Below are 12,122 nucleotides of genomic sequence, written 5' to 3' on the forward strand. Positions count from 1 at the left end.
ATTCACAGATTCGTGTGCTTTAGAGATTTCAGGAAACATAATTTGCATAGATGTAATCCGTGAATGGTTACGTGGTCACTCACTTCATCAAGAGAGTGGTGATGCTATCGGGATTGATCTTGCAACTGTGGGGCACTAAAAGACCAGGGACGACAGAAGCAACACGGACAGGCGTCTCCCCAGTTAGTGATGTGAAAGAATCCGGACGAGAGCTGCAGCGAAGCTCTCCTCGGCGATGGAATTTGCGTAGATGCTATAAAAGGCTAACCGCCTCCCATGTATAGAAAAAAAAAATTATGTGCCCCACAACTCCCATATCCAATCACGCAATGTGAATCATATATGATTCCATAATATAAAAACCCATTTTTCCCATATGGTGTTATTGGATATAGAGGCTGTGGGGTACGGGGTCTCTTCAATAGGGACACCAACTGACTTCCAGCACAGGCATAGTAAACGTTCGTGTCGCTAAACGGCGAGAAGCTTGTCGAGTCGACATGTAATTAAACGTTTTGCTACGACGTCGCCCGCCCTCTCCTGCTGAGTAAGCTGGAGACAATTGGGCCGACGGTAGTTCAACGGTCGTACGTGTCCGTCCGTAACATTCTGAAGTGTATTGCTGGTCCCTTGCCATGTCGTCATGATGGGTCGCAGTTAAGCTCAGCGTGGATATTTTCAGCAATACGACGAGCCAAAAGACTGTAGCGCCCTTTTCACGAGAAGAATGGCACGATTTGTCCACGGAAGTATGCTTGAGATGAGAAGTTCGTTACTGTTGTCTCCACTTTTTCTGGCGAGAGGTAGGAGAGGAAGGACTTAGTAATGGCTCTCTTGCTCAATGTATATTGAAGTGACCCGAACAAAGCCATTACATATGGCCGAATTACCTGTGCTTGTATTTGCGTGAATAAAGCGACAACAGTAACGCAGCGAATGGCCAGCAATGTCCATTGCATGCAGTGTAATCATAATTTTTCAGTCGGAGACACAGAAACAAGAAATCAAGTAGGCAGACAGACACTGAAAGCATGGCCTTTGTTATATATGTGACAGCCCATGCGGCTGCCGCAAGTATAGTAAAGAAATTTTATTGCAAAATGCGGTAGCGGTCAAATTCACCGAAGCCTAGAGATAGGCATGAATATTATATCAGGTACCGACGCATCTCATCGCCGCGCAGTTTATGAATTGCATAATGAACAAGCTGATGAATTTGTAGTCAGCACTTTGAGGCGGGGCGGGATCGCAATTGCATCGCGTTGAGTCTCAGTCATCGAGCTCAGCTCGTGCGCATTCTAGCTAAACATCCCCAGGAATCTCTTACGCTGGCTTTCACATCCGCCCACCAGGTGAGGACTATGCGACGTGGACTCGGCTACAACGAATGTTGGCAGGGATCGAAATGATTGCGAAATTTATCAGTGCGAACGTTGATTGGATGAGAGGGCTGGCTGCTCCGGTAGGGTTGCCGACATGCGCAGGTCAGGAGGGTGCCAGGTGCTCGCTGCGCATCCTGCAGGTGCCAAGAAAGAACGATAGTTTGCCATCAGTACACAGGGTGTCCCACATAACTCGAGCCAAGAATTTAAAAATGATAGGCACGTCGGAAGCCAATTGAACCGAACGCATACTATTCGCAATAGCCTATACTAACTCAGACATTCTTTTGCTTTCCCCTTAACTCACTAGTTAATAAGGTTTAATTGCCCAACTTTTTAATTATTGGCTGAGGACCCCAAGTATGATACGAAGATTTATAGAGCACCTTCAGAGACCAACGATGTAGTTGTTTCCTTTACGAAACGTCTCACGTGGTCCTTTTCCCCGTGTTCTAAAGAAAGTGCGCGAAATATGAAAAAAGAAAAACCACGGCACGGAGTGCTTGCGCATTGGCATCGTGCTGCTCACAAGCGTGCGTTCGGTAACAAGGTCGGCTCCCGTGGGATGACGATGAAAATGCATGCTGCTGGCCGAGCGCTGCCGATGAGCGCTGCCCTGCTGCTTCCTCGTCACGATGCAGCTGACCGTGTTCACGGAACGCACGCTTGAGAGCAGCACTGCGCAAGCGTGGCGGCGTCACGTGGCTTTTTCATATTTCATGGGCTTTCTTTGCAACTCAGAAAAAAGGACTACGTGAGACGTATCGTAAAGGAAACAAATCGAACGGTGGTTTCTGAAGGTGATCTGCAAATCTGCGTATCATACTTGGCCTCCTCAGTGAATAATTAAAAAGTTGGGCAATTAAACTGAAATAATTAGCGCGTTATGGGGAAAACAAGAAAGTTGTCTGAATTACTATTTGAATACCATGTGTTTGGTTCAATGCGCTTCAGAAGCGCCTTTCATTTGCAAGTTCTTGGCTTAAGTTATGTGGGACAGCCTGTATATAGCTTAACTAAGAAACGTAAATACAAAACCAGGAAAAAATGTAATTGAATATATTGCTAACTCCTAGGTCCATTTAAAAACAACAGCATAGGGAGAATAGAAAAAAATTGTGGTAGGCGTGTAACGAGCGCGCACACGCCGGGAGAAGCGAGGGAGTGAAGGCACATCCGCTCTGCTAGGCAGATGTCCAGTCTATGTAAGGCAACTGTTTTGCAATGCTTAGCTGGTTGAATGTCACGCCGCCTTCTTGTGTGTGATGACATTAGTGACGTCATTACTTCTGCTTTCTATTTCCGGCTTTCCAGGAGTTTAGTCAAAGTCGTGCTGACGTGGCGGGTCTCTAAAGTATACAATTCCGTGCTTTGGTGGGCGGTAATTATTATTTTATAATTATTTATAATAATTCCACACACTTCAGTAACTCAACTTGTAGCTAAATTTATGCTCTGATATATCTATAATGAAACCCATGAATTTTGTACTGCACTATTGTTTTCAATTTTTTTTCTGGTAAATTATTTTTCTCGCTATAGAAGCTATGTCGCAGCAAATGATACTAGCCTAGAAGGCCAGTTTACAAGGGGTTCTCCGATGCCGGTTATCTCAGGCATATTAAAAGAGCAGATGCAGAGTCAGGGCTTAGAAGAAAGATGTTCCACAGAAAGTTCTGCGGAGCCCCACGTCGACAAGAAGAAGAGAAATGTAGCAGTTATTATAAATTTTCTCACATTCTGAAGCAAAGACGATAGCTGAGTGATTCAGAGCTAATGTTCTTTCTCTGCCTTGGTAATATGAGGCATTTGAGGATATGTAGTAGTAAAAAAAAATTATTTATGCAGAAACACCAAGTGAATTTAGTATATAGGCTGTATCTGTAATATCCTGCAGAGTATAAAGCGATTATATGAGAAACAGTATATAGGTTTCACGAGTGCCTGCACCAATGGCCGCCTCAGAGAACATGCAAATAATGTTAAGAACACATGACGGCTGGCACGCGCATCATAGTAGCACCATAGACTTCTTGTCGCTGTTGTTGTAAGCCATCTTTTAATGCATGCACCATTGTTAATGTGGACCGCGACAAGCTGATGAATGAAACTGATGAAGTTAAAAACATGGGTGAGCTTGTGTGAGCTGACCGTCTGTGTTATTGAAGTTGAATGTTTTAGGATGTGACGCAAGCAATCATGTCACGCGTTGTCGGGGAATTGCATAAATTGCTGCATCCAGAAATAAAATGCTGCTTGAACTTAGCGCGCTGTCTTCTGCAAAATTTCTTCTTTCCCAAACTAAATGCATTAAAGAAACTTTTCTTAGGAGCTTTCACGTACTTGTCATCGTGGTTACATTGTATAGTGGCCGTCCTCATTACATCCCCGTTGATGTCTTCTCGTCACCGTCACAAAAACAAGTTCGCGCTGCACACACATTGCGCCTTAAACGGACACGCTGTGCCATTTGGTTACTGAAGCTGTAAATTCTTGCACGCTGAAGTTTTATTTGCCATTTCCAATAGCGACATTCAAAAGGCGGATACAGGGCGCCATGCACTTGAATGTCATCTTTCAGCGCTGAGACAGGGTTGCCTGTTAAGCACCAGCGGTCGTGAGTTCCGCGGCGCGGATTTCGCGCCGGCTTAAGAGGTGGCGCCACGCTGTGTGGCCGCTGTTTGATGAGAGAAGCAATTTACGATACATTGAGAGAAAGGGTCATTGACGAGGAAAGGTATCGCAGCATAGGGAGTGACCATAATCAGATCACTTTGAAAATGCGATATGCAGTTGGGAAAGAGTGCAAGGAGCGCAAAATGGCCTGTCCAAATTGGAACATGGAAAAAATAACAAATATTGCCAAAAAAGTGGAGGAAGAGTTTGGCAAATGGCCAAGCAGAGCGGCAATATAATGAGCTTATAAGTGCAATTACGACAGAAATACCGAAACAGAAGCTACATGCTCGTTGGAAAGAAAAAAAGAAGCCAAAGAACTGGTGGAGCAGTGAGATACGAGAGCAATGGCCGAACGACAGAAAGGATCACGAGAGCACACGCAGGCAAAAAAAAACAAACAAAAAAAACAAGTGTAGTTGCTGCAAAATGAAGTAGCCAGAACATGAGTAATATACCGGGAAAAAATCTGTGGTTCAAATGCTGGTTCAAGCGAAGATAATAGGTGAAAATGAACGTTGATTGTCAGAAATAGGGGAGAAAAAGAAGACCGCACCTACAATATTTTGCAACCACATATAATTATTAGGAAGGAAGTCTGGAAAAAATAGGACAACATGTCCTAGAGGAAGATGGAAAGAAATTGGGAAGAAACTCGGCACTCAATTACGTACGAAAAATAACAGCTGACTGTTTCCAAGGCAATGACGACGTTGCAATCCAGAAAAAAAAAAAGAGTATGAAAGTAAACCAGATGGAAAAGGAGCTGGTACTGACAATTTTAACTGGAAGAAAGCCGAAGCGAAAATTACTAAGCGTACAGCCATAGGGCTAGACGAGGTTCCCGTTAGTCTGCATAATGAACTAGGAGAAAAAAGTAAGGAAGCTCCGTTGAAAGCAGTGGGGAAAATTTTGATAGATCAATACTGGACAGTTGGCGACAAAGTAGAATGAATTTCATTGATGAACGTAAGGGGGGGGGGGGGGGAGAAAGAATTCACTCTGATAGACCACTGACCGTTACATCGGTAATATACAGGTTAGCGATGCAGGTAATTAAAATAAAGCTGTAAGCATGGACAGAGAACAATGGCATATTGGGATAACTTCAGAACAGCTTCAGAATCGGTAGGCGTCTGGTTGCTAAATTACTTGTCGTTGCTCAGTGAATTGAAATATGTACAGTAGAAATGAGACCGTTATATGTGGCTTATTTAGACATGGCAGGAGCGTATGGCAACTTAGACGGCAACATTTTGTGGGTTATTCTTGAAGGGGAAGGCTTGAACGACGATCGTATACAGCTTTCGAGAGAGACATACGTAGAAAATACCGTTTGCGTTGAATGGGAAAGGCTCAGGAGCGAGGAGAAAGTTGATATCAACAAGAGACTAAGACGGGGGTGGCATTTATCCCCATCGCTGTTTACGATGGACATGTTGAAGATGGAAAGGGTGCTGGAAGAAAGTAATATCGGGTTTATATTTCTCATACAAACAGGCGGGTACAGTAGTAGAGCAGCAACATCCAGGTTTATTTTATGCGGACGACATGGTGTTGCTAGCTAACTAGTATGCTGCAGCTGATTTCACCGACGGGAAGGCGTACAACGGGGACTTGGAAACAGTTCTGGGGTGGTTACTTCCAGTGACGATGGATTTACGAAAATGCCCGGCACTGACAGACTTTTTGTCGCTGTTCAACTGCCAACAATGGACGCTGGGCAGCCCTGAGAAAGCTGCTGGCATTCGGCTACAAATTGACCGCAGCGGCACCATGTCAACGGGGCATGGGACCGGAGACATGGCAGTGGTCCTTATTTCTTTCTTGTTGCTTACGCAGGCTGGTTTTTCGCACACATTTGGAAATGGTACCATACAATTACGCTGGTTCTACCCCAGTGTTCCATTTTTTTTGTCTTTGAAGTGCCATTATCGCGAAATGCCACGCAGGGTAATTCGCAGACGGCAGTTCTTGTAGTTTCGAAACGCTGCCTTTTATTTGATTATTTTGCTATTGGCGCAGGGGAGACGTGGAGAGAAACCCAGGGCCTTCTACTGCACAGATTGAACAGTTGCTCGAATTACAAACTACAATTATTTCTAAATTGTCGCCAATTGAAGATACCCAAAGGCAAACCAATGCTGATATAACTGAGTTGATATCGCGTCCGGCTTCGTTAGAAAGAAATGTCCCGAACATAGAGGAAATTTTAACAATAACAGATAACATAACAGAACAGCAGCAACGAGACGAAGATGCGATGTCCTTCGTTCTCGAGAAATGAGATGATCTTGAAAACCGGGAAAGGCGTGCGAATTTGGTCTTCTAGGGATTACAGGATTCAGCGGCCGGTAAGACTAGTGCTGATTCTGAAGATCTGATTCTTAATTTCTGCCCCACCAAACTTGGGTTTACTTCTGTAAATATTGAGCGTGCCCACAGAATAGGACATGCAAATAAAACACGGCCAGTAATCGTCTGATTTGCTTCCTTCAAGACGCGACAGCAATCTTGACGAAAGCGTATAACCTAAAGGGGACGGCGTACGGAACACTAGAACATTTTTGACGTACAGTCCTACAAACAAGAAAGAAACTTTAGGCGTTGGCAAAAGGAAATAGGAAGGAGGGAGAGAAACCGGTTCTAAGATTTCATACCTTATACCGCTATAAACGATATCTCATCGAAAGCACAACTGGTGACGTAGTCGAAACGTGACCGTTGTCGCAAACTGTGGTGACGCATCAGCTCAGACTCCTGATTGTCAATTGTATAAGCCTTAGAAACAAAGTTGATAATTTTCGTTTACTATTAAATTCAGTTGAGCCCGCAGTATTATTAGGAACTGAATCATGGCTCGATTCAACGGTCCTCGACAGAGAAATATTCCCTCTCGGCTATCACAGTTTTATCGGTACCGTGAATGAAGGGGAGGAGGCGTATTCATTATTGTAAGATCCCTCTTGCCCTGTGTTCGAGTTGATTCTCATTTTGGAAAGTGAATCTGTATTAAGGTGCGAGCCGAAAATGGCAAGATTTCTTATTGAATCTTATTAGCGACATTCTGGTGCATCTTATCATGAGTTTGCACAAATGATTACTTTTCTTGAGACAGTTTAAAGGGGTCACATTATAGTGGAAGGTGATTTCAATCTTCCCGGTATAGATTGGGGATCGGTATAAATTACACGTACTGTCAGAGGCAGTTTATATATAGCTTTCTTTGAGTGTGTGCACGAAAATATGCTCCATCAGTTCGTAAGAGAGCCTTTGCGTAATGATGGCACTGGTAATGTGCTTGATCTGTTGTTTTGTGATACCCCAATCATTGTATCAAATGTATGTGTTTTGCTTGGTATAGCGATTATAATGTTGTTGTAACCGACACTATCTTTCCTAGTGTTTGTGTATCAAAAAAACCTCCTAGAACTGTTTATGCATATAATAGGGCTAACTAGGCTGAAGTAAAATAAGGGCTTGAATCTTATTTTCCTGCTTTTGACACATTGACCAATGAATTAAACGCAGAAGAGTTATGGGGGTACTTAAAAACAAGCTTTTCGAACTGCGAGATGACTTTCTTCCCCTGTGAACTCTGTTTTTCAAACGTGCAAAAGATAAACCATGGTTTTGCTGTCGACTCCATTCCTTATTACGAAAGAGAGAGAGAGAAAGCACTTTATTTGCACCCGTCAGGGAGTATGGGTGATCGGGGTGAGACGCAGCTCCCCCTTTCATCGTCTACCTCCCTGGACCTAGACGTCGGCCGGAATTAGTTGGCTTACAGCGGCGGCCTCGGCTTGACCGATGACTTGGTTTTGGCTTTGTTCTTCATGGCTACGGAGGGAGGATTCCCGTGACCCTTTATTTGCATGCGGACCGTTTAGTGCTGGGAAAGCCAATAGCATGTAATTTAGGGTCGCTATGACTTCACAGTTTTTGAATTTGGAAGAGTGCACCTTAGGATGTCACTTATGTAGGATAAACGGGTTTGGGAAGGTACCCGTCTGCAGTTTTGGCCAGATTACTTCTTCCTTCTTTGTGAGAGGCCTATAGGGGGGGGAGGGGAGGTTCTCTTGCCCATCCTATAGCGTTCTAGAATTTCTCTGTATGCGGTCTCGCTTTTTTGGACAGGGAGCAGTCTGCCTGCGGTGGGGACCGGTGTGTCCGTCATCGGGCGACCTCGTTGGCGATCTCGTTCTCTGTGAGTCCACTATGGGCGGGTGCCCATATTATTCTAATTACAAGGTTGGGTACGTTCTCCTTGCCTACCTGCAGAATTTTGCCGGCCTCGAACAATAGAAGAATCTATCAGTAGATTAAAACTAAGAAATCGGATAGTCGTCACATACAGTTGAGCTAGAACGTAACTTTAGAGAACTCGCTGGATCTGCTAAACGCAGATACTTTGCGAACTTAGGGCAGAGATTAGTGGACCATCCTAAGGAATTTTGGAAATATGTTAACAAAAACGGTAAGGACGACACTTCTGTTTCTGGTTAAAACACGTTGGCGGGCTAGTTGGTTAGAATCCATGGTAGAGTGTATAAGCGCGACTGGACGAGGCCGGAGAAAGAAACAGATAGACAAACAGAAGCGCTGTGTCTGTGTATCTATTTCTTTCTACGTCCTCGCCCAGTCGCGCTTATACACTCTACCATGGACTTCTGTTCCACCCTTGCACTGGTCGGACATGATTGTTAATGATGACTCAAGCGAGGTGGAAATATTTGTTAATGACTTCTCATCAGTATTTCAGTCTACTCATTCAAACATTAGTGGGGTTAATAGTGTCGATTATCCGGTCGAAGCCGACGAAATGTCTGAGGTTCTGTTTAATGTGACGGGCATCAACAAAAGCATGTGGTCCGGATGATACCCCTGCATTATTCCTCATAAATTGCTCGGACATTTTATGTTTGTACTTGTGTCGCTTATTTCAAAATTCATTAAATAACAGCGTTGTTCCTGGCGATTGGAAACTAGCGCGAGTGGTGCCAATTCATAAGAGTGGACAGTGGGACAGAGTTGAGAATTACAGACCAGTATCCTCAACTAGCATTTTATGTCAGGGTATGGGACACGTGATTTATAGTTGCGTCATGTCTCATCTTGCTAACAATAACCTTCTTCATCCTAGTGAGCATGGGTTTCAGCAATGTTTTTCGTGTACTGTTGTGGAATAGGAGACGGAGAAAAATGACAGACATCCGTTCGCTTCGAGCTCATCAAGAATACTCATTCTTTTTTGACTAGATGGTACGGGAAAGGAGAGAGAGCAGAGAGAAAGGGAAAGTCACAATACACTGTGCCAAACCGCCTTTCTTGCACCCTGCACGTGCGAGCAACCCGCTCCAAACCTGAAAGGCACCACCACACCACCGGTCGCTGTTCGTAGAACGCGCCCGCCAGTAATTTGCACCCAGTTTGAAGGGTGTCAAGTTCCTGGCGCTTCTGCCACAGCGACCTCACCAGTGCCGTTCTAGGTGGGAGAGTCACCCTCGCCACATCATCAGCGGCCCGCAGCGCGGGGTGCTTTGGCTCCAGAATGGAGGATATCAATCAATCAATCAATCAATCAATCAATCAATCAATCAATCAATCAATCAATCAATCAATCAATCAATCAATCAATCAATCAATCAATCAATCAATCAATCAATCAATCAATCAATCAATCAATCAATTTTATTTACCAGAAAACAAAAGGAACTGGAGGGACACCTGGGCAAAAAGCTGTCGCAGCAGCTTGACGGAGGCTCAGGGTCCCTTACATAGCAGTAGCACTCACATGATATATACAGTGAAGGCTTTATACACAACAAACATTACACATCGCACGTATGCATAAAAATGACATTTTACACTAGAATTAAATACACTGAAGTGTCACTTTAAAGAAAGAAAGTAGAAAAGAAGAAAGTTATCCCCATTATATTTGCACACATCACATTGCAATCCCTGTTCGTGTGCCCCTGTGCAATACGCTTGTTCAATTAAATACCTTGGTGTTTTTTTTCACAGTGATTTATCCTGGAACTCTGATTTCGCTATATTTGTCAGAAACTTCGCGCAGTGTCTTGTGTTTTGTATAATATTAAATTTTACATGCCATTGTCTGTCCGAAAGCTTGTAGTACATGCTTTATGCTACAGTGTAATCCGGTATGGGATATCTACATATGGTCACGGCGCTCAACATTTGGTAAACCGGGTCAACTCCGTCCTTCGTGGCATTCTGAAGCATGTTGCTTATGATGTCTCCCCCAAATCTGATGCGTTCAAAACTTTGTCTTTACCTGATTTCAATTCTTTGCTGCTAGAAACTAAAATGCTAGAAAGCATTTTTGGATAAGCCAGTATAAAATTCCTTATGTGCCTGTTCGTTCCCTGAGACCAAAGAATCCTTACGTTACACCCCGCTGTAAGACGAGATATGGTCGAAGACTCCGTAACTATTATGTCCCAGCAATGCTTAATTTACTTCCTCAAAGCATAAAAGATGTGAAAACGAAATATGGTCTTAGAAAGGCTCTTAGACACATTAATGCGTGATGCGAAGCCTGTCATGTGCGTGTTTTTTTTTTCTCACTGTTGTCTAATAACGTGTTCCTGATGACTCTGTCGCTGTCTGCCAGGCACTGCCGTTCAAGCCCACTGCGGCTTTGGCCGGCCCGATTCTTCCACTGTATGATTGTCGAGTCATCAATAAAGTATTATTATGATTATTATTATTATTAGTCACGCAAACCATTTTTATTTAGCGTAGCTGTGTGCTTCTATTTGTTTAGTACAGTCGGTATATTATTTGTTAAGGACTGTAGGCAGTAATTGTTTCGAAACCGTGGTATACCTTCCACACCTCGGGGTGTCGTGTAGTATGTTTCGTGTGAGTGCAGAGTTCTAGCTGAGCAAGGGATGTAAAATAATTCTTAACATATTCGGATGAAAAGTAAATCGTTTCTAGTAATCTATGTTCGTATAATTTATCTACGCTGTTTAGTCTGTATTTAAGAAATATATTATCTGTTGGTGAAAGCCGATTAACGTTCTCTATAAAACGAATGATTTCCTTTTGAAGTATTACCAGCTTTTGCAAGTTAGATTTAGATGTTGTAGCCCAGACAAGGAAAGAGTAATTTATATACGATAAGAAGAGACCATAGTATATTTGAAGTTTTGCTCTCGTAGGTAGAAATGCGCGGCAACATGCCATAGCACCGGTAACCGCCGAGAGTTTGCCGCAGAGATGTTTGATATGGGCATCCCGACGTAAATGAGAAGAAAAATATACTCCAAGAATTTTAAATTCTTCACCAAGTTCAATGCGTTGGCTCTGAAAATAAGTAGCATGATTAATGTTAAGCGGTTCATTTTTTGCGCGATATATTAGAACTATTGTTGTCTTTGAATTTCCTTTAAGCTTATTTGGCTGTGTCCAATCGGACGAAGTTGCCGTAATTTTATAACATTTTTGCACAAGTTCATTCGCATCAGGGCCTGAGGCACACAATGTGCAATCACCCACGTACATATTGACTTGAACCTCACTGTTCATGGTTACGATGTCACGTATAAAAACGTTAAACAAAAGTGGCCCAAGAATACTTCCTTGAGGCACACCACATACAATTAAGAGCGACGAGTTATGTTTATTAATAGGAACGTACTGACGTCGATGTTTAAGATGTGATTTGAGTAATTCTAGCGGTTTCCCACGAATTCCATACAAACAAAGCTTCCGAATAAGGATCTCGTGATTGAGGCGGTCAAAAGCTTTACTAAAGTCTATAAAAATGCCGACTGTGTAGTAGTTATTTTCAAAGCTCTACAAAGCGTATGCTTTCAGCGTAAGAAGAGCCATTTCTGTGGACCTGTTTTTCCGAAATCCATATTGTGAATCAGTAAGCACTCTTTTTATTGAAAAATTCCGTCATTCGAGCAAAAACAAGCTTTTCCATTCCGTTTGAAAAAAGTGGGAGCACCGATATCGGTCGATAGTTAGACGGCGTATTTCCATCACCACCTTTATAAATAACCGACATTTTCGCGTGTTTCATTG

General features: G+C 43.2%; 1 protein-coding gene across 1 annotated transcript in view; it reads right to left on the minus strand.

The window, feature by feature from the left end:
- Nucleotides 1–1,061: 1,061 nt before the first annotated feature.
- LOC126523916 (uncharacterized) overlaps nt 1,062–12,122 on the minus strand; it is a 469,956-nt gene continuing 458,895 nt past the window's right edge. The window contains exon 12 of the mRNA XM_055066991.1: nt 1,062–1,516. Within this exon, the coding sequence (XP_054922966.1) occupies nt 1,486–1,516 (31 nt within the window). The 3' untranslated portion in view covers nt 1,062–1,485. The remainder of the gene's footprint in view (nt 1,517–12,122) is intronic.

This window comes from Dermacentor andersoni, chromosome 6, assembly GCF_023375885.2.
Source record: "Dermacentor andersoni chromosome 6, qqDerAnde1_hic_scaffold, whole genome shotgun sequence".
Classification (NCBI taxonomy): domain Eukaryota; kingdom Metazoa; phylum Arthropoda; class Arachnida; order Ixodida; family Ixodidae; genus Dermacentor; species Dermacentor andersoni.